This window comes from Amblyomma americanum, chromosome 9 (assembly GCF_052857255.1).
Source record: "Amblyomma americanum isolate KBUSLIRL-KWMA chromosome 9, ASM5285725v1, whole genome shotgun sequence".
Lineage (NCBI taxonomy): Eukaryota > Metazoa > Arthropoda > Arachnida > Ixodida > Ixodidae > Amblyomma > Amblyomma americanum.
Genome location: NC_135505.1, coordinates 142552744 through 142576391, shown reverse-complemented (window position 1 = coordinate 142576391; position 23648 = coordinate 142552744). Strand labels below are relative to the sequence as shown.

General features: G+C 46.9%; 1 protein-coding gene across 2 annotated transcripts in view; it reads right to left on the bottom strand.

Annotated features, from left to right (window-relative positions):
* Positions 1-7191: 7191 nt before the first annotated feature.
* Positions 7192-23648, bottom strand: part of LOC144104688 (uncharacterized) — a 44150-nt gene continuing 27693 nt past the window's right edge. For both annotated transcript variants that reach the window (XM_077637830.1, XM_077637829.1), the window contains exons 2-7: positions 21281-21328; positions 16109-16186; positions 12556-12789; positions 11224-11363; positions 10388-10669; positions 7192-9194 (exon numbers count right to left, since the gene is read on the bottom strand). In XM_077637830.1, the coding sequence (XP_077493956.1) occupies positions 7614-9194; positions 10388-10669; positions 11224-11363; positions 12556-12789; positions 16109-16186; positions 21281-21320 (2355 nt within the window). In that variant the 5' untranslated portion in view covers positions 21321-21328 and the 3' untranslated portion in view covers positions 7192-7613. The remainder of the gene's footprint in view (positions 9195-10387; positions 10670-11223; positions 11364-12555; positions 12790-16108; positions 16187-21280; positions 21329-23648) is intronic.

Genomic DNA, 23648 nt, shown 5'->3' with positions numbered 1-23648 from the left:
CTAGGAAAGGATTTGGAATCCTTCTTGGAGCGCACAAAATCGGCATGAGGCTTACGGGCCATTTTTTAGCGCTTAATTACTGCTTACCTGAGGCCGCCTTCGTTGTCACTTTGAGCTGGATAGAATAAAGGGGAAAAGGCGAACACTCTACCAAAACAGTTTGCTTTTATTCCGTTCGCAAATGCGTGAAATTTGACGAAACGACGAAACTGCTGGCGATCGGTGACCTTTTTTTGCTGGAGTCTAATGGGAGCGCCCTACCTTTAGGAAACGGCAAGCGTCTGTGATGCCACCTGCCGCCCAGTACTCTGTTGGCTGAGTTTATGACGAGTGCACATGCGTCTTAACCAGGAGCGATTTTAGGAATCCCTCTTCGTCGGAAATAATTTCAGCATGAGGCTTAACGGGTCATTTCTTTAGCGCTTAATTTCTACTTACCTGCGGCCTCCTTCGTTGTCACTTTGAGCTGGATAGAATAAAGGGGAAAAGGCGAACACTCTACCAAAACAGTTTGCTTTTATTCCGTTCGCAAATGCGTGAAATTTGACGAAACGACGAAACTGCTGGCGATCGGTGACCTTTTTTTGCTGGAGTCTAATGGGAGCGCACTACAGTTAGGAAACGGCAAGCGTCGGTGATGCCACCTGCCGCCCAGTACTCTGTTGGCTGAGTTTATGACGAGTGCACATGAGGCTCAACCAGGAGCGATTTTAGGAATCCCTTTTCGTGGGCAGTGATTTCAGCATGAGGCTTAACGGGTCATTTCTTTAGCGCTTAATTTCTACTTACCTGCGGCCTCCTTCGTTGTCACTTTGAGCTGGATAGAATGAAGGGGAATAGGCGAACACTCTACCAAAACAGTTTGCTTTTATTCCGTTCGCAAATGCGTGAAATTTGACGAAACGACGAAACTGCTGGCGATCGGTGACCTTTTTTTGCTGGGGTCTAATGGGAGCGCCCTACCTTTAGGAAACGGCAAGCGTCTGTGATGCCACCTGCCGCCCAGTACTCGCTGGGTTGGTCTAATAACGAGTGCAGACGTGGCTCAACCAGGAGTGATTTAAGGAATCCCTCTTCAAGTGCAGGAATTTCGGCATGAGGCTTAAGGAATCATTTCTTTAGCGCCTAACTTCTACTTACCTACCGCCTCCTTCGTTGTGACCACAAGCTGAATATAATGACGGCGAATTAATAATCTTCTGGCGATCGGTGACTTTTTTTGCTGGAGTTTAATGGGAGTGCCCCGCAGTGAGGAAACGGCAAACGTCTGCGACGCCACCTGCCGCCAAAACTTCTGGCGATCGGCGACTTTTTTTGCAGGTGCTCCTGCAAAACAAGCCGCCGATCGCCAGAAGTTTCGTCAAATTTTACACATTTGCGCGCAGATTAAAATCGAACCTTATTTATTTGAGTATTCGTCTTTTCACCTCTATTATAATCAGCTTACAATCACAACAGAGGAGGCCGCAGTTAAGTAGAAAGAAATTATGCTCTAAAAACATGCCCGTTAAGCCTCTCGTCCAGTTTCTTGCGCTCGAATATGGATTCCTCAAACGGTTGATGGTTGATCCCTATGCACACTCGTCACTACGGCGAATCCACGGCGGAATGTGGCTAAAAACACTGGCCTGTCTCAAGCAGTTTATTTGTTTCCGTCGTTTTTTCATGCCGGGAGCATCATACAGCCCAGTTTTATTTCTCAGAATTTTGGCAACTTCGTCTTCACCTTTGCGCTGATCAATGTATTGCGCTGACTAAGCTGTCAGGTGGCATTCCAGGCGAGTGTCTTACCGTTAAATAGAGCTCGTGCCAAACTCTTACAAAATACATTCGCCGATGAAGAGCAGTTTAGAGGTTTTCATCTCAGGAAGCATTATGTAGGCCAGTTTTCTTTCTCAGAATTTTCGAAATTTCGTCGTGCTTAATGGGACACTGAGGAGAACCATATCAAATTTTTTTTTGCTAGCAAAATCTGATAGTTCGGCATTTCATGGCATTGTTGCCGCTTGTCCGGGAGCGAAAGATGCATTTATTTCAAAGAAATTTGGATTCGAAGTTGAAAAAGTTTTTCCCGCCGCTCCGATTCAAACTCCAGAACTCTTATGAGGTCACAGGATATAGTGACGTGAAACGTGACGTAAATGAAGACTCCGTGATTTCTGGAAGATAGCGGTGCGGTCTAGCAGCTGCCGAAATGAAAGCTACCGCCGCCGCACGTTGAAGGCATCCATTGGGGGTCGCTACCGTCGCTTTGTTTACGTTTTCACTGGCGTCTTGCCAGCGTTACGATAGATCCCGTTCCCGAACCCGACGACGTAGTTCTTGCAAACACTCCGGCCTGCATTTCAGCGACCTCAGCCCCACAGAACGTGCGATGCTTTTGAGGGAGCACGGTTAGGTTAGGCGCCGGCGGGTCGTTTCCCCCTTCCTCAGTGAGCAGCCGTTGCAAACTAAATGTCATAACCCCAGTGTGGGGAGTCGCGAGGGGCCAGGACAAGGTCGGCGCCTTGCCGGGGTTTTGGGGCCAACGGATTGTGATTCCTTGAACGGCGCGGTTGCACGGCGCAGCAGGCGGCGTCGAGGTCTCCCACGGTTGCAAGGGCCAAGTTATTTATTTATTTTTTTGCCACAAAAAACCGATGGGTGCTCAAGGGCGGTCGCGTTTAAAGTTGGCGGCTTGAAACTAAAGCCGGCGCACGACGCTTCAACGGCTTCCGCTAGATACAACGGGTCCACTGGAACGGGCTCTTGCGCCCACTTGCATGTACCTTCAGATATGTACTGTGAATGGATTAAATTAGCCGAGCTCGAAAAGAACAGCTCCGCCCAACTGCCGAAGCTATTGAATTACGTCACAACGCGCACCTCCCCGCGGAGCCGAATCAGTCTGGCCGGGCCGGCGGCGGCTGGCGCACTCGGCGCGAAATAGACACATGCTCCAAGTCTCGCCGCCAGTGCGGTCAGAGTGCGCCGAAGCCGCCGAACGCGTCGGCGGTCAAGCGCAGTTTGAGTATAAAGGGTCTCGCATTGGCCGACGTGACGTCGCCGAGCAGCGCGCGCGCGATACGCCGGAGCATAAACGCGTCTTAACCGCTAACCAACGTATTCAGTGGTGGCGGTATCTATGGGAGCTACTGAAACCCCCCACCCACTCACTGAATAAAAAAAGAAATCCTGTGCCGAGGTTAGGAATCGAACTAGCGCCTTTGGCAGTTGAGACGGAGACGCTACCACTCCGCCACGACGGCTCATGTTGCAATCAGCAATAAAGGCGCATCTAGTGAATGCGCCCTTCTGCTGTAGAAATCTCCATGCTTTCGCTGGGTATATCCTGGCCTAACAGAGCCAGGCCATCAGCAATTTTTCTGAACTGCCTTGTACGTCGTCTCCTGTCTTTAATAAACGATTTCAGTTAGGTATAGTTTGAAGTTGACTGGCACAGCCGGGAATGTTTCGCCGGGCGAGCGTGCGAATACACAAGTGCTGTCTTGTACGATCACCGACCATCGTGCCATTATAGTTTTTCATCGACTGTGGCGATCATCTGACAAGCCTTAACAGGCTCCGTCAAAGGTTGACTAGCACTTGAAGCGGCACTTGGAGTTCCTCTGCTGTTCGGCGCTTGTAAATCGAGGCGCGTCAAAAACAAAACCACGGGGCACGCAAAGCTCATAGACGCGAAGCGCCATAAATCGAAAACTCTCCTGGCCGCCTGTGGCGCCGCCAAGCATGGTTTTCTTTGCTTCTAACATTCAGGTTGTCTTTTTTCTGCCTTTCTTGTGTGATAAAAGTGCACTATCGGTTTTAAAACAAAACTTACTTCAATATTGAACCGCTCAACCTTTCTTTGTCAGCCTCAGAGATTCGCGAAACCATGTAGGAAGGAAAATTCCTCCAAGGTGGCGTATCTTGTCCTATGGCGTCTCCACGCTTGTACTTGCGAGATTGGCCTGTGGCGGCGATACCTGTATTTTGGTTCTTGCTACTTTCTACCTTACAAGAGCTTTGTTTTTAGTAGGAGTGGCGTTTTTGTGATCAGGAGCTGTATTCTATCGATACAAGGCAACTTCAATTTCTCCTCAGTGTCCCTTTAAACTGAGCCCTTTGCGGCCGTCCAAGAGGCCATAGGCAGCGATAAATAATGACAAAAGAAATGGCATCTCGAGTCAGAATTAACTTTTGATATTGGCAGCAAATGAATCCTGACAGACGTGTCAACTCACCTTTGTGCCCTTCAGACTATCGTGCTGGATAAGCCGTCAGGTGGCGTTCCGGACGCATGCTCTTAGCTTTAAACTGAGCTCGTCCACTGAACTCTTGCACAAGACACTAGCCGAAAAAAAAAGCAGTTTCCAGGTTTGCGGTATTTTCTCGTGTCATCGAGCATTATGTCGCCCAGTTTTATTTTTCGCAAACTTTGGGAACTTTCACCTGCGTATATGTTCTTATCCTCAGCATGCAACAGACAATCGGCAGTGATGCGGAAGACACTGCCATGCGTGAATTAGTATGTTGTATTCGCCTACGATAGCTAAATAATTTACAATCGATTTTTTTTTGCCATCCTCTTTCCATTTTGGTTTCAGTAGCCGAACGATGGCTGTCACGTTAGTGTGTGGTTATAGGCCACGTGAGGCATGGAAAAAATGTAATATGATCACGGCATATACATTTGTTATCGTCCCGGCTCTTCAGGAAGGCTGGGTTCAGCAGTGTAATGAATTAAAACGATGAAGCAGCGATCATATTGACATTTTTCTATGCCTCACGTGACATATAACCACACACTGTCGTCGCAGTCATCGTTCGGGTGTTGAAACAGAAACCGAAACATCATAACACAAAAAATATAAATTATTTAGCGATCGTAGGCGAATATTATATGGTGATTCATGCATAGTAGAGTCATCCGCATCATTACAGAAAACATGCCTCCAAAGTTAGGTATCTCAGTATCCCTCAAGAGAAAAAATATACAACAGCTGTATCTTACCAGTACTTACCTACGGGACAGAAACGTGGAGGCTTACAAAAATGGTTCAGCTCAAGTTAAGGACAACGCAGCGAGCTATGGAAAGAAAAATGATAGGCGTAATGTTAAGATACCGAAAGCTGGAAGAGTGGGTGAGGTAACAAACGCGGGTTAATAACATCCTAGTCGAAATCAAGAAGAAGAAATGGGCTTGTTCAGGGCGTGTGATGCGAAGGCAAGGTAACCGCTGGTCCTTGAGGGTAACGGAGTGGATTCCAAGGGAAGGCAAGCGTAGCAACGGGCGGCAGAAGGTTATGTGGGCGAATGAGATAAAGAAGTTTGCAGGCATACGGTGGGCGCAGCTGGCACAGGACAGGGTTAATTGGCGAGACATGGTAGGGGCATTTTCCCTGCAGTGGGTGTAGTCAGGCTGATGATGATGATGGTGATTCCTTTAAACTTGAATGAGCCCGTCGTCCATCCCTCCCCCCCCCCCCCCTGCCGGGTTAGAAAAAGGCTTTCGATTCATAGGAGGTTGCCATTATCCGGAAAGAAAGGAGAGTTAATCAAGAAAAAAAACGAGTGCGCTTATTCCAGGCTGCCTCTGAAGCTTTCCGCAGTAACGCTGTAAGCAACCGCTATAAATCGTGAAACCCTTCATCCTGGAATGGTTTACCTGGAAAGGAAATTGGCTTTTGGGGTAAGCAAATAGCGCTGTATCTGTCTCCCATCTCGGCGGACACCTGAACCGCGCCGTAAGGGAGGGGATAGAGGGAGTGAAAGAAGAAAGGAAGAAAGAGGTGACGTAGCGGAGGGCCCCAGAATAACTTCGACCACCTAGGGGTCTTAACGTGCACTGACATCGCACAGCGCACGGGCGCCTTGGAGTTTCGCCTCCATCGAAACGCCCCCGCCGCGGTCGGGGTCGAGCACAGGAACTCCCGATCAGCAGTCGAGCGTCCAACCACCGAGCCACCGAGGCGCGTGGTTTAGCTGCGTCCACAAGACAAATTTGTATTGTCAGTCATGCGATGCCGTCTGCACCCAGTACTTACATTTGGTCGTTTATCTTTGTCACTGTTTTCTTTTCTTTGTTTTGGTGCACTTTTCACCTTGTTGGAAGTACACCTTTAGTTTTATTTTATGGGCAGTGTTCAGTTCTGGACGTTTCCTACATTAACTGCGGCAAATTTTCTTTATGACTACCCCCCTCCCTTAACACGCCCTTATGTTTGCTAGACAAGATGGGAACGGAGCATTCCGCAAAAAAAATATTCACACACAACCTTTTCTACCAAGTTCTCGATGAAAATTGGTTTTGGGGGAAAGGAAATGGCGTAATAACTGTCTCACATATATCTGTGCACACCTAAACCGCGCCGTAAGGAAAGGGATAGAGGGAGCGAAGGAAGAAAGTGAGAAAGAGGTGCCGTAGTGGAGGTCTCGGGATCCGGAGTAATTTCGACCACCTCGGGGTCTTTAACGTGCACTGACAACGCAAAGCACACTGACGCCTTTTCTGTTTAGCCTCCATCGAAGCGCGGCCGCCGCGGCCGGGTTCGAACCCCAGTACTCCGGCTCAGCAGCAGAGCGCCTTAACCACAGAGCCACCGCGGCGGATCAAGTTCCAGATCTTACCGTATTGAAGCGCATTATCACCAATGTTCGATTGCAATTTAACGGAGTGCAATTTAACGGAGTGCGGGCGGCAGCGATGGCCGTTCTTACCTTGGTAGACGGCAGAAGACACTTGCTCCCAATAGCGCCGTCGCAGGAGATCTCCTGCGCATTTTGCGTGCAGGAGATCGCCTAATAAATCGTTTCCATGTTTGGTGCATGTCAGCCCGCCTTCGTTCCAGACTGCTTGGCTTCACCACTACATTAATATGATCTCGCCTCCCGCTACAGTCAGCATTTGGCTGCAATATGTACAAGGAAAAATGCATATGAATATAGGTCAAGTGACACCTCTAAATACAAGGATGCTTAAAACTTATGAAAAAAAGCTAAGGCATCACTTAATGATTGTGTATAAGGCTCACGAAGGTCCTGTAAATGCTCAGGCGTCGGCAAGCACAGCAAGTTGCTTCGAACGAACAAGTTACATCGATCCAATGTGAAAGGTCCGTAACGTTTATGCCAAAATACACCCCACCGATGGTTGCTGGCGGCACAACATTAGTCCCTACAAGCCACAGGAACAAAATACTTCACTTCACTTCACTTTATTACCTTAAAGGCCACTGGGATTGGGGGTGTTACATAAGGGGTGGGTTACATGTTTAAAACAGATTTAATAAACAAAGAAAACACGTAAGGTACATAAATTATTCGCTGTTAAATATAGTCTCTAAACAATTCACAAATGTTGTTGGACAGGATGCAAAATGCTGGCTTTAGTTAAAAAAATAGAAAAATTATATCCTTGTGATCTGACCTCGGAACTGAGACGTAAGGATAAGTAGATTGATGACCGAAGATCAGTGCTGCTGGCGAAATGCGCAGAAAGTTAATGGCGTAGAATAATGACGCTTTTAATGGAGGGTTACCAGTATAGCCAGCAGGAACCTTCGGCATAAAAATACAAGCCAGCCCTCTTTCTCTCTCTCTACTGCTCCGTCCCGCTTAAAGCAAGGAAGCCCTAAAATTTGCACCGCCCTGGTACCGCCATTTGGTCCGAACTACTGCAGCCGAACGTCTTGTGAAACTCCGCCATGGTGGACACGGCAAGTGTACAAGCAGCCGAAGCAGTGTCCTGGTCGACAGAGTTGAAGTCCGCGTGCGGCCTTCCGCCAGCGCAGAGCGAAAGACACGCACGTCTGAAGAAGAGCTCCTTTGAAAAAAATGGCGCATCACTCTTGGTTGCACCCTCGGCGACCAGCGGTCCTACGCGGAAGACAACTCTCAACGCCAATGCTGCTGCAACTGCCTCGTCGAACTTCGCGTCGCTTAGCACCCCGTGGAAGGCCCGAGAGCTGTTGGCGTAGCAGCTCCGTGCAGTTGCGTAGTAGCTGGCCGAGTCGTTCGACCACGGGGAGGATTCTCGTAACCCGATCAACAGCGCCATCACCTTCCGGGCGATGTGGAACCCTAGCATGGCTACGTTGGCGTAGCTTCCGGCCGAGATGTCGTCGAAGAAGACCGGATGAACAGCGAACATGTGCGGAACGACTACGGTGTTTGTCGTCGAGTTCGCCAGCAGCTGCACCTCTACGTTCTGCGTGTATTCCTCGTCCTCAGGTATGGTGGAGTCCTCGTCGACGTCATCGGGGATATGAGTTCTCCTCAACACGTTCGCCTTATTGTAGACCCAATCATTGTTGTTCATGCCAAAGCTCGGATTGAACCGGCTGTGATCCACCTCTTCCTTGGACACGTTACCGATGTTCAACGTGACTATGCTCATGTGTCTTGCTTTGTCCAGTGCGGTGATCCGGTCTTTGACGTTCATCCACTTCGGGTATGCGGCCCCTTCTTCGTCGATCACATGCTGCGTGGTCGAGAAGTAGCCGCTGATCGCCTCAACAGTGGTCGGCGAGATGGACAGCACCTCTGACAGGGCCGGAAGCCAGAGGCGTTTGAATGTGTTCACGGTGTCGTGATGGCAGATCCTCTGGACCGATTCTGCCTCGAGCTGCTTCGATGTGGCGGTCCGAGTAAAGTCGAGCTTAAGAAAATCGACGGCCAGCAGTGCCACAATGTAGAAGGTCTTCACTGATGGCATCTTGTGCATAAGGACCAACTTGAGGTTATTGCATGTGGCTTTAAAGTTTCTAGCCAAGACATTTACCTCCTCAGCGGGCAGCTTCATATTCTGTGAGTTTGTCCCTTCAATCCACTTGGTAGGCGGAAATTCGGCGCAGTCTGCTTCCGACGTTGGTGTCAAAGGAGAGCGCAACACCTGCCGAAGCGTTTCGTTAAACCCTATAGTATCATCGAGGGCCAAGCACGGTGCGATGATGGTGTCGTTAATGTCCTCGTCTCCAATGGCTTTAAGCGCAGTGGTGAGGTAACTCTTACCGTGGGTGTGTCTGCCAGCGCTCGGAAGTCGCTGTTTGAAGGAGTTTGCTCTGTCTATTCCCAAGTAAACCTTGCTCTCTATAATTCCGGCGGTTAGTCTGAACAGTGCGTGGAGCCGAAAGAGAAAGGAGAGCTGAAGCAGCTTGAAAAAAGCCTGCTCCGATGTCATGTTGAGCCAGGATTTTATGGTTGTGCCGGATACCTGCGGGGAAGCAGTGTTTTAATTTCATTAGTCGGCAAGATTGGAATGTTTCGAAAACTCATCAGAAACCTCTACAAGCACGCAACGCTCTGTTTACGTCAGGTCCACTCGTTAAAGGAGCACCGAGGAGAAACTGAGATCCAGCCTCGAGAAATTACCGCGTGCTAATGCAGTGAGGCCATTTCACCAATAAAGTGGCCTTCATTAGCCATCAAACGTCTAACGGCCGCTCAAGTTAATTTTAAAACTTCCCATTTCGTGGCCTCAAACAGGAAGATTTCTACGGGCAGTTTGGCGCGTGTGAGGACACCGGACGCATGGCCGTCGATATTCTGCCCTGCGTTTGCTGCAGGACAAAGTTTCGTGTTTGCTTTTAGCTGTTTTAAGCAAATAGCTGTCCAAGCTGTCCGTCATACAAGGTTAGCCAACCACCACGCACATGATAGGTTTTGTGGCAGTATACCCGTGCCATCATAAGTTGCTCTGATGTGACATAAACGTTTGTTCCAAACCCAGTTTCGGTACCTTGGTTTTTGCGCTTTAAGGTTTGGTTTGGTTTATGTGGTTTAACCTCCCAAAGCTACCCGGCTATGAGGGACCCCGTAGTGGAGGCCTGTGGACTATTTCGCCGACCTGGGGTCATTTGGCATGCACTGACATCCAACAGTACACGGCCTCTAAAAGAAATTTAATACGATTATCACCTCAAAATGATTAAAAATCCTCGCAGCTGCCATTTAAAGAACTCCAGGTGGTCGAAAGTAATCTGGAACCTTCCAATACGACGTCCTTCATAGCCCATGTGTTGTTTTAGGTAGTAGATCGTAGCCACCCCCACGCCTCCAAAACGACTGAAATGCGCGGGCTGTCGCATATATAGCGCATATAGAGCGGCCATGTGTTTAGCTATCGTTAGCGTCAGAGGAGCTCTGCATTTTTACGAGAGCTCAGTTATGCGCTTCCTGCGGAAAAAAAATGTTACGGTAACTGAATGATGCGCAGCTCTATTTCCTTGTTCAAATGGCAGACTTTCTGAAAAGGGGAAAAGGAGGTGAGGCAACGTTCGCGGACGCGAAAGTGTGACTATGTTCGACAGAAACACGATGAACATTCCCATAACAGTTAGCTGCGTAAGAAAAGTCTCAAAGTTTTCGAGATCATTCCGCACACTGCATCCTCAGTAGCCACCTTACCTCCAGCACCTTGTTGACGATGTCACGGACGGTCCTCGGGACGCCCAGGTAGGCGACGCAGGTGCCGTAATAGCGGGACACCATGTCGGCAGGCTGCGAACCTGACAGCCGCGCCATCATCATCTGGTGCCGCCTGGCGGTATAGTTGCGCAACACGTCCGCCATAAAGGACGAGGGGGCCGGCGCCGTTGCATTCGAAAGCCAACGGCCGCAGACGTGGCGGTAGAAGTTGTGGCACGGGTTCACGCGCTTGTCCACGATGGCATCCATGTACTCCAGCACCTTGAAACCAGGACGGAAACACACATGGGAACAGTATTCTCTGCAGCAATGCTCACCTATAGTACAGTCACCCACAGACCTGTCTAGACCGCTCGAACTTCTTGGCAATCCGCACTCCGCAGCGCGCAGAGCGACGTCTAGCGGCGGCGCCTGGTTCGAGATAGCGCGTCTCTGAGTATGGTCTGAGCATCAGACATGCGCCACCTCGAACCAGGCGCCATCTTGAAGCACCCAGCATCAACTAAGTGTTTTTTTTTTCTTTCTGGCTCGCTCCAGTGTATGAGTTGAGAGAGAATTAAAATTCGGAGGGTCGTTTTTAATCACCGATATCTTTGATGCGACACAAGCTTGAAAGAAAATCTTTTGCGGCGGGATGACTCAATATTTACTCACGAACTACCTAACACAATCAAACTTTTGCACGCTTATCTCCACAGAACAACATAATCATGCGGACAAAATTTGCGGACACTTTTTGCTGACGAGCACACAACCATGTAATGCTCTCGCATTAATAATCGGACTGGAATAAAACGGGGGACCGGACTGCTCACCCCATGGCACGCCGACTTGAGGCAGCGATACTGGGGCCGGGGGAACGACTTGAAGGCGACGATGCTGAGAGCCACGCCGCCCACGGTGAAGAGAAAGACCACCAGGATTGCCGCGGGGCTCGGATACAGGGAGAACTCCCCTGTGGGTGGCGGAACATCCAGATAGGAGGAGACATTCATGGGTCCATATATGCCACCACTTTTAATAGCGTGACATGACGGCGACATCTGCGGGCTCACGGTTACCGTAAAGTAAAGCCATGGCGTGTTCATCCATGGCGGTGACGCAAACGTTGCTCTCAAAGACGCGCAGTTTGGCTGGCGAACAGGTGCTACGCACAGATATCTGGGCCGCTGCAGCTATCATATATCGGCTCCACCCAAAGCATTATCGCCTTTTCGGCAGTTTTCTTTGCATCGTAGGGGACGGTCATATGATACCTTCGGGTAACTTCGCAATTTCGTCTCGTCCCTTTATGAGCTGATAAATTAGGTTTTACAAACAATCATAACATCTTTTGTTGTCACTCACGTGTCAATTCACGAATTTCATTTGATGACACACTTTGCACGACAACATTACAGGTTGCATACGGTTTTGCCGCCTTTTAGAGCAGTATAAGTTTTCGAGCACTACATTTTCTTTACATACTCCTAAGTCAAGTATATTGTTTATACTGGGTTCCAATGACAATAGTCTGTGTTGAAGAGAATGAGGACAACGCTGGCCTGATTATCATCCTCTGAAACTTTTTTTTCATGCTGAACATATATTCGATTCGATACTCACCTGGCATTTTCCCTTCATATTCGTATTCAAAAATATAAATATTCGCACATCTATTTTTCTCGAGCCCCTTTCTATGTCAAGTATCGTAATTGCCTGTGTACAGTCCGCAGAGCTCAATCTCCGCATCTGCAACACTTCAAGCGCAAAAGACGCAAGTGACAAGAGCAGCGTCATCACCGCGGCCACCCCTTCCCGCTTTCCTCTCAGGCTGCAGCTCCACTCGATGAGATCCGTCCGCTCCTGTCTGTCTGTCGTCTATCTGTTGCCTGCCTGTCGTCTGTTATCCGTCTGTCTGTCTCTCTGTCTGTTGTCTGTCTGTCTGTCTCTCTGATTAATTGCTGGATGGGTGGATTGTGAGAAATCAGTCTATCACTCAATCAATCAATCAATTCACCAATCACTAATTCAATCAATCGCAAATCGCTCAATCAATCAATCAATCAATCAATCAATCAATCAGTAAACTAGTCGTGTAAGTAATCAATCTGTCGATCCAGGTCATTCTCTCACTCCCTGTCGGTACGCTCACATCCTCAACTCACCGACGGGACTCGAAGCCCCCCTCTGCTTTGGCTGAGTCGGTCGCTGTGGGCTCTCCTGCTGGTGTGGCAGCTTTGTGCTTCCCTGTTGTCCGTGCTTCTGCGGCTGCTGCTGTGATTCGTGCGCTTTCGGCGCCTGTCGTGAGCGGGACTCCTCCGCACGCGGCGGCTGCGACTGACTCCTCTGGTCGGTGCTCAACTCGGACTTCTTCGCTTCTTCCCGAACGACAAGGGAGGCTGCAAAAGGCGACGGGGAACGCTCAGCGCTTGCCGACAACACTATCCCACTAATCGGCACTGGACATCCCGAAGACACCATTAGATATCTCGCACTGCCACTACCTGTAGGCTTATATTTTGTTAAAAGAAAAAAAAATAACTAAATGTCCCTGCAAAGCCTGTTTACTTTTTTATTTTTAATTGGTTTTTGGGGAAATGAAATGGTACCCGCCGCGGTGGCTCAGTGGTTAGGGCGCTCGACTACTGATCCGGAGTTCCCGGGTTCGAACCCGACCGCGGCGGCTGCGTTTTTGTGGAGGAAAAACGCTAAGGCACCCGTGTGCTGTGCGATGTCAGTGCACGCTAAAGATCCCCAGGTGGTCGAAATTATCCCGGAGCCCTCCACTACGGCACCTCTTTCTTCCTTTCTTCTTTCACTCCCTCCTTTCCCCTTCCTTTATGGCACGGTTCAGGTGTCCAATGATATATGAGACAGATACTGCGCCATTTCCTTTCCCCAAAAAACCAATTATAACCAATTATAATTATAAATGAAATGGCGCAGTATCTATCTCATATATCGTTGGACACCTGAACCGCGCCGTAAGGAAAGGGATAAAGGAGGGAGTGAAAGAAGAAATGAAGAAGAGGTGCCGTAGTGCAGGGCTCCTGAATAATTTCGACCACCTGGGGATCTTTAACGTGCGCTGACATCGCACAGCACACGGGCGCCTTAGCGTTTTTCCTCCATAAAAACGCAGCCGCCGCGGTCGGGTTCGAACCCGGGAACTCCGGATCAGTAGTCGAGCGCCCTAACCACTGAGCCACCGCGGCGGGTCAAAGCCTGTTTACTTCATTGACAGATTCGGTATGAACGTGGCGTTAAAATGAGTTCTACGTATTTCCTTTGGCTTTCGTAGAGGAAGAATTCGAGGCTCAGAAGTGGCTCGAATAAGGTTTCTTTTGAGGCTACCCAAGCAGCACAAGTAGTATAATCGTCCCAATATTGGACATTAATGGTTTCACTGTGGTCCTTTGTAAGACCAGTATTCGCTAATACATTTCCAATATTTGGTTTGGTTTACGGGGTTTAACGTCCCAAAGCGACTCAGGCTATGAGGGACGCCGTAGTGAAGGGCTCCGGAAATTCGACCATGCACCTGGGGTTCTTTAACGTGCACTGACATCGCACAGTACACGGGTCTCTGGAATTTCGCCTCCATGGAAATTCGACCGCCGTGGCCGGGATCGAACCCGCATCTTTTGAATCAGCAGCCGAGCGTCATAACCACTGAGCCACCGCTGCGGCCAATATGCCAATATTTCCAATATTGAGCCGACCACCTGTGCTGCTTGGCTATGCCGTCGGCACTAGGCGCCGTAGGTTTTTAGGAAGAATTACACGTACTGTTCGCATATACTCTCAACAGCGAAAGCTGTGCAGGCGACTTTCCCTCGGTCGAAATATGTCAACGCTGTGTCAACTGCAACATTCTTGGGAAAAAGTTTTGAATATTAGAAAATTGTGCGGTGCTGTTGCGGAAACGTTCAACGTAATGGTTAATTCTTCCTATGTGTAGCTATATCCCTTTTTTTTGAAGTTTTGAAGCGAAAGCTTCAGTACGCTAGGTAGAGCCGCGCTTCGCGGGGCACTAAATTTGCCCTTCACCGAGTTGGAGGTCATACATAGCTATAAGTCGCAGCACAGCTAAGGCCTTCAACCTAACCTTGCGGACCATCTTGGTGTCGCGCCACATAGTCATGGCCTTTAAGTGACCTTTCAGTCTTGTGTTAGAGAAAGGGGGAGGGGTCATGTGATTAGTCGCGTGGATGACGTCACGTAACCATTGCTGTGAAGCTTTCGCTGAACACCATGTTTAACTGTACTAAACCTCTGCCAATTTTTTCTCTCGGTCGCATCGAGCAGCTAAGACTGCCATACAGGACCAATGGGGAATGCTTTTGACGATAGCAAAAAACGTTAATAGGAAAAAATGCAAGCCTGTCAACGGCAGACCTGCGAATATATTAATCACTACAGTGAAATTTTACAATGTATGAAAAAAAATTGCGTTCACAAACTATTTCCCGTTCAAAAATGTTTTTGTCCAGAATTGTTGGGCATGTGTGTAGCGTAGCCATAAATGAGCGTGGGAGAGTGAACGACGTAGAAAAAAGTTACGGTGCAAAACGAGATTACCACTAACAGGTTCATAAAATGATCAAAAGAACAATTAAATGGATAAAACAATATTTAGAGGAATATTCATGGTCTATAGAGGAGGAAGACATTGTACAACTTTCGCTGTCTGTACGACTCGATAGAAGAAAGCGAAATCTTTAGAAGAGTTTCTAGTATTTGTACCTGTCATGACAGATTTAAGTGCCTTTTAAAGGGAGATAAGGAGAACACCTAATTCCTGCTTTTAGTGATAAATTATTCGCTGAATCTTTCTGGCTTTGGTGGCATATGTTTGGCAGCAAAGCGCGCATTCACTGATGAGAAAATGTGATATTAAAATACAATTTTTTTTCCTCTACTCGACTTAACGTCGTGACGTCAGTAAAGTAAATGACTTCTCGCTCACCGTCTATAAGTTAACGGCCTACCATCAGGGATAGTCGTTTAAAATCTGAGTTAACCCGCACAGATAGCCAGTCCCCCATTTTGTGCGAGTGTGTCCTTATGTCATTTAGAGTGCGGTAATGCGTTGGGTATAAAACAACTCAAATTCTTCCTCGGTGTCCCTTCAGTCCAAGATCAATTTGGCTTGTGCCACAAAAATGGAAAATGTTAGATGTAACTTAAAGAGGTCAGAGCGGGTCAGGGATCAAACACTAGTCAATGACATCCTAGTCGAAATCAAGAGGAAGAAATTGGATTGGGCAGGGCACGCAATGCGAAGGCAAAATAACCGCTGGTCCTAAAGGGTAACGGAGTGGATTCCAAGAGAAAGTAAGCGCAGCAGGGGGCGGCAGAAGGTTAGGCGGGCGGATGAGATTAAGAAGTTTGTAGGCAAAGGGTGGATGCAGCTGGCAAAGGATAGGGTTAATTGGAGAGACATTGGAGAGGCCTTTGCCTTGCAGTGGACGTAGTCAGGCTGGTGATGATGACGACTGGTTCAAAGACGTGAAGAAATACTTTTATTTCAGCGATTTGACGAGTGAAAAGACGCTGGATACTAAAAACAAGACGAGGCAAAAATGAATGGAACTATTGAAATTGGAGAATATGGCGACAGCGGCTGAATAATAAAAACGCTACCTACGCGTGCTTCGCTGTCTCTCATAGAACATTGCGCAAACGGCAAACACCAGTAAACCGAGCGGTATTTACCTGTGCCAGTGTTTTCGGCAGCATCCGGACCCGGCTTGGAAGCCGCAGCGTCGTCCGTCGGCAAGTCCTGGCGCTTACCTGCGAGTAGGAAAAGCCCCTGACTTCGTGCTGTGACCCGAAGCGAAGAAGTGCTATACATTACACGGCGGATGTGCAGTAAATCGTGCGTTGGGGCTCTGCCCTTGCGAACATTTCCTTGGGCAGTCTTAGGTGCTGACAAGAGAAGTGTTTTAAGGACTGACGAGTGTGCTGACACTCAACAGATTTATGGCGATACACTATTAGTACATTTTTGTCCGCAGCCTGTGTACAGACTATCTCAGGTGTTTCAGTTTTTACGGTTTATTCTGATCCTTTGCTATCTTGTTTTTGTGCGAACTTTAATCTAATTTCTAATATTGGAAGTATGCGTACTTTGTGGTGTTTTTTTTTTTTCACTGTTTGCTGTATTTTTCAGAAATTGTCATTATTGTGTTTTGTGTGCCCCGCTATGTAATACGCACTCCCAGAAGGCCTTCTGGGTATTCGGATGAATAAATAAATAAATACAGAAAAGGAAATATCTAGACGACAGCAATAGAGTGTATGAGAAGTGTATACAAAGCATAAAGGCAGTTTTTGCAAGGGGTCGACCCCTTAGCCAACAAACTCTTCAGCAGCAAGCACGTGAGCGAAGCATTTCACTGAAGCATGCTACTGAGAGCTTGTGTTGCATACTAGAAAATTTTCTCTCGCTGCAGTACAAATTTACAGGACAAATTTACGACCGAGGAGGGTGTCCCCAGGCGCAACAAAGATGAAATGTGATCGATTCCGTCACGAAAATAGTTCAAATGAGCGCCACCAGAATTTTTTTTTCTTAATTACAACACACGTAATAGGCCGGGACGCTGTTGACTTGCAGTAGTTTATGTGGCTGATTATATAATATAATACCAAAACTTACGTTCACACATAGACACGTCACAAGTGGGTTACATCATACATGCGAGCTGCGGAGAATGCACAGTGCCTCAATTTAGTGCGCAATGAATATCAACATTACGGAGCACTGTCATCTTTGGTTTTGGGTTCACTTCGACAAGGCTACTATTTGTAGACTAAAAGCCTTGCACCTTATGCTTTCGGATACTAGCACATTCAATGTTCAGCATTGCCGATTTGTAGCGCACAACAAAAACAACGCAAGTGGCAAAAACGATACCGTTGCCATTGAGGCATGAAGTCATGACGAGGCTGATTTTCTAAAAGATATGACGCAACATTAATGTACCGTATTAATGTACCGCATTGCCGATTTGTAGCGCACAACAAAATGAACGCAAGTAGCAACAACGATACCCTTGCCATTGAGGCATGAAGTCATGGCAAGGCTGATTTTCTAAAAGATATGACGCAACATTAATGTACCGCATTAATGTACCGCATTGCCAATTTGTAGCGCACAACAAAATGAACGCAAGTGGCAACAACGATACCGTTGCCATTGAGGCATGAAGTCATGACGAGGCTGATTTTCTAAAAGATACGGCGCAACATTAATGTACCGCATTGCCGATTTGTAGCGCACAACAAAATGAACGCAAGTGGCAACAACGATACCGTTGCCATTGAGGCATGAAGTCATGACGAGGCTGATTTTCTAAAAGATATGGCGCAACATTAATGTACCGCAGAACTTACGAGTGCTCGTTTTCGACTTCTGCCGCTTTCCTGTATAAATAAAAATGGGAAAGGTAAATGGGGAAGGGAATGCGAGAAGCTTAACGCCTAGAGCAGCCCTGTATGTCGAGGTTCGCGCAACACAACCTTCCTGTACTTGAAATTACGAGAAACTCATTCTCACGCTGCAAAGCGTCCCGGCAAAGAATACAAGCGACAGACAGTTGCTCATTAAAACGAATTACTCTTTTGCATCAAATTCACGTCTCTTTCCTTGCAATATTATGGAAAGATTGCTATAAATTTCAGAATATATCTTCCTAATTGAGTAGATGGTAGAGTGAGGGTGGGCAGATGATTTCTTTACACTCAAAAAGTGAAACAAATTAGTTTTTGGGGATAGGAAATGGATCTGTATCTGTCTCATCTCGGCGGACACCTGAAGCGCGCCGTAAGGGAAGGTATAAAAGAGGGAGTGAAAGAGGAAAGAGGTGCCGTAGTGGAGGGCTCCGGAATAATTTCGACCACCCGGGGATCTTTAACGTGCACTGACATCACACAGCTCACGGGCACCTTAGCGTTTCGCCTCCATCGAAACGCGGCCGCAGCGGTCGGGTTAGAACCCGGGTACTCCAGATCAGTAGCCGAGCGCCCTAACCACTGAGCCACCGCGGCGGGTATAATTGAAGAAGCGAGAGGAAAGACACTGGACGCTTGCCAACGTTTCGACAAAAGGACTGGGCTTCGCCTTGTCGAAACGTTTGCCTTCACCCTAAGGCTTTCCCCTTCCTTGTTCGCTTTGCGAGTCGCTTGAGTAGGGCGACTTTTTCTTTTCATTTTGCATTGTTATACATATAAAAAAAAACATTCTCCGGTAACTTAAATACCTTGTTCACATGAGAAATAATTAAAACTAAGGAACTACGTTGCGCGCGTTGAGTGATTTGCTGTCGCCCAATGCAACTAATGCAAAATATGTAATGTAACGCGCACATGTGCAAAGAAGACTGCTACATAAAAAATGTCTTCGGATTTTAAGAACACAAATTTCGAAGTCAGAGTAGAAAGAATAACTTACTTTTGCTGTCGTCCACTGCAAGAATTTTTATAGACGTGACTTTGAAAAGTAGCATTGGTCACACAACCGGCAACTGACCTGCTATTTGATGAGATGTATTTTTCTGGGAATATACTTTTTAAAATTCGTTAGAACTCGACAAAAAAATTTCGTTACCTGGTCCTGGTTATGGAATTTTTCATGCCTCTAAGCTGGAGAAAACCATATCTCTGTAGCTACGCAAACTGTCTTGATGATTTTTTTTTCTCAGTTACTGCAAACGTCTACAAGGCTATAGAACAAATAACATGTGTGTAGTTATTTTAGCACAAGGGACCGCACGTACCGCACACTAATGAAACCAATGCACATAAAGGGAAACTCAGCAAACTCGTTTTGAAATTAAAAGCGCTCGAGCAGCGTGATGTATTTCGACCAAAGGCAATTCGGCGTAACACTGCAGTCGTCTTCCAGTGCACATTATTTTAAGGCGGTGATCGTAAACTGATTTCTTAACTTGAGCAAAGCTTTTTTGCGCATGCCTCCGTATCCATTTACTCGAGGGTGCAATAATGTGAAACGAAACACGAATGAAAAGATGCGAGTCAGGTAACGAAGGATTTGCATTCCCAGCACTCGCTCCACAACTTGCTGGCAGCGCAGTTGAAGCTATGAGCGCGAAACGCCGTCTTCCACAGCTGCGCTGTAGTCCCGCCCTCACACGCCAAACTCGCCTGGTCTGGCAGTCACGTGGTGTGACGAGGCTTAACGATCCAAATGGAAACACGGACTGGGATCGCTATCAAATTCTGTTGTCACAACAGATTTTTCTGTAGCATATTTTGGGACCTAACAGAAATTCCTCTAATAAAGACAGGATTTTCTGCACTATGATGCAGTTCCTTGTCGTAACGACACAGCCATCTCTGTCGCCACAACAGACAGCTTTGCAATACTACAGAAAAATTTGTCGTACAAGACGACACAAAAAATTCTTGCGTATACTTTGGGGCCGGCTCTGCCGTATTTTTCGACTAAGGTCCGGTACGCCGAAATGAAGGGCTCCGGATTAATCTCGACCGCCTGACATGAACATCTCGACATGACATCTCGACATGAACAGAGCAGCAGACAGCAACGTTAACACACGTTACACAATGTCTCACAAGGAACGTACAGCATGAAAATAAGTCAAGGACCATCAATAACAAAAATACAAGACAGAAACCTAATGCACTAGTAAGTTAACAATGTACCCAAAAAATTTAAGCAGAGGTAGTGGCAGCCAATAGATTACAAAATTTACCCGCATCAGTGATGGTAGCAACATGCGAAGGCAGAGCGTTCCAGTCATTTATAGTATGTGGTATGAATGAATGTGCATAGTTAGATGTACGACACGACAAGCGCTTAACTTTAAACGGTTGGTCGCGGCGGTCAAAAATGGAAGGCAAAGGAAAATGTCATTATGAAGAGTTGAGTGATGATACAGTTTATGAAAAAGTGATAAACGTGCAACTTTACGACGGAGGCATATGTTCTGAAGATCAGCGCGTTTCTTCAAAGGCTGTGATGCTGGTATGATACGAATAATCAGAGAAGATAAAACGAACTGCGCGATTCGGTGTTATTTATTAAGTATGCTTGACGAGGGTACCACATAACCGAAGCATATTCAATTTTAGGTCGAATAAGAGTGGTGTAAGCACGTAATCGGAGGTGGAAGGGAGCATGCTTTAAGTTATGCTTTTAAAGACCTAAAGACCGATTAGCGGATGCAAGAATAAGGTTAATGTGGTGGTTCCATGTTACGCCTGGAAGAATGTGAAGAACGATGTATTTATACGTGCTTACCAACTCAACTGGAGTGTTATTTAAAAAATACGCTGTTTGAAATCTAGACATTCGGTAAGTAAAAGACAAATTTTGTTTTAGATTAAGTTGCATGAACCAAGTAGAGCACCATGCTGTTACTGTGTCGAGGTCGGATTGAAGGGCTAGGCGATCTTCGTTAGTATAAATTTTGTGCTAATTCACGCAGTCGTCAGCGGTAAGTCTGATTCGGGAAGAAAGTTAGGTAAATCATTAATAAATATCAAGAAAAGCAAGGGGCCATGCACGCTTCCCTGTGGAACGCCGGAATGAACTTGGCTGAGACACGAATTAAGGTTATTGACAGTGGTAAATTAAAACCTGAAACAGAGAAAATCTTTAACGCATGCAATGCCTCATATCTAGCGTTAGCTATGCGGGGTAAACCGATTAAACAAGGACAAGTTAATGAGATTGAGGATTAAAATAATTGGCGTTGCCCGCGCTCCTTTCCTTAACATTTTTTTTTTCGATTTCACGAAAACGAGGCTTAGTAGGCTTTTGAGCGGCGACGTCTATATCACACTGCATAAGTTAGCCCAGCGTTCCAGGTCATGCAAGAAAGAAAAAAAAATGCTTACTTGCTCCGCTTCGCTCCGACTCGTCTCGTCGGCTCTCCATGCTCGGGCCTTCAAGGACAAGTGAGGTCGTTTCATGAGCAGCACTCTTGTTATACGCAGCGATTTTCACAGACCATCAAATGTACAGCCGCAGTCAGAAACATGCAGCCCACTGCGTTTACCGCTCGTCCCCGTAGCAGCGTTTATGTAGAGCGCTTAGAAGTGCTAAGAACATGAGGTGCCTGGCAGTGGCATGCCCAGAAAATTTGTCCAGAGGGAGGGGGGGCTCATGTTGCAGCGCGGCTTCCTCATAGAATTCGTGGAAGGATCAAACGCAACAATAATAACTGCATTGTCATTGCCATTGACAATGCCATTGTGCATTAGATAACGCTACGCACTGTCTAGACAAGTGAAATATGCATTTTTTTAAATAAAAGAATGCGTTCGTATGTCTTAAAAATCGTGGAAGACATGATTACAAGACATAAAACTGAGCAGGGGACAAGACACAGGAGAGAAGGAAACAGGACGAGCTGTTTGCTTCTCTCCTGCGTCTTGTCCCCTGCTCAGTTTTATGTCTTGTAATCATGTCATACCAACTGACCCCTTATCGTTCACTCGTAGCAGACATAACTGATGCCAATGCTTCCATGTTATTGCGTATTAATTAAGAAAATATCACACGAAGTCTACAACTATATCGGTCCGGAACGAGCAAAGCAGTGCATGCCGCTGATATGAAAAACGTACAGGCCATGAAATTAGCAAATAGAGGACAAATATTTTAATGAATGTCTGTCGTTCATGAACCTTCAAATTTTTGTACATATGCAACGGCCAGGGAAAAATCTCATTGACGCTGTCCTTCATTCCAGTGTACTGCGCAGCAGCAGCTGTCACTGGTTGTGTATTGCGAGTAATTGCACCGAAATTTTAGTCGCCACAACGCGCCATCGATAAGCCCTTGAAAGTTTGTGCTAAAATGGGGCACCTTGCGTTACATGACACCAGGTGCATTGGAGTTGCCATGAAATCCAACCAGTGTTAGCAATGTTCGCGCCAAAATGTCTTTTCTAGTCTGAAAAAGAAACTGTAGGTGGCAAAATCCAGAATGACTTCAGGCGTCGGTGGTTGTTTTGATCAGCGGTGCGTGACAGTTCGAAAAAAATTCGGGGGGGGGGGGGGGGGGGGCTGAAGCCCCATAAGCCCCCCCCCCCTCCCCCTGGCTACGCCCCTGGCACTGCCTGGGCGCTTTTCTTCATCACCCAGGAATACCTTACGCAGCCACAAACAATACTAATAATAATTGGTTTTGGGGGGAAAGGAAATGGCGCAGTATCTGTCTCATATATCGTTGGACACCTGAACCGCGCCGTAAGGGAAGTGATAAGAAAGCGTAATTTAACGCGACGAAGTACACAGCTAGCTCGTTTGGTCGAAAAGCCGTCGGCGTAGTTGGCACCGCGTGTCAGAAATAATCGGGGGCTGCACAAAAAAAAAAATCGTATCATGCCAACCATTTGACGCAGACTGTTACGGATGGTGTCATACGATTCAGTGTTTTGTGCAGCATAAAGAGCCTAGCTCGCGGCAAGGATTCGAATCGACGACCTATAATCGGAGGCTGCGTAAAAAAAATTGTACCATGGTAATTTCTAGTTCTAGTGATTGATGACTGATTGGTGATGATAGGCAGTGACGAGTTAATCAAATAATTGTAATTAATTAATGAAATGCAAAATTCAGGGGGTTCAAAGAAATCAAAATGTTCAGAATGAAAAGCTAATGCTTGATGTTAAGAAAATTTCGACCTGTAATTGATGAATTAATTGAAACAATTGAAAAAATGATAAATACGTTCAAAGGTGTCAAACTGCTGAAATGATGGAAAGTCTAACCCACTACGCTATCGCGTCATACCCTTAAAAAAGAGCTTAAGTGTCATGTCGAGTTTTTTAACAGCTGATTTTAAACATGTGTGTCATGTAGCTACATGACACATATGTCCTAGCAAAGCTGCATTTAGGGCTAATTGGAAGTACGATTTTTAGCCAGCGCGGCTTATCTTGCTACAGAAACGGGATCAACAAATACGAATAAACAATGACAGGTTTTGCTGCGTTTCACGTAACGACAAGGAAACGAAACGTAAACACTTACTCCTTGTGCTGTCAGCTGAAAAAGTGGGTTTCAACTTTAATTTTATGCCAGGAGCAGGGCAGTGTGCAAACCAACATAGCGAATGAAGAATTAAATGTAATGGCGCGCGTTAAAGAAGCGAAAATATAAATCAACGCATTTATGTCCACCGTAAAGACAGGGCCGTTTGCAAGCAAATGATAGGCAAACGCCACCTGTGGGGCACTGCAGTCATAACCTTAGAACC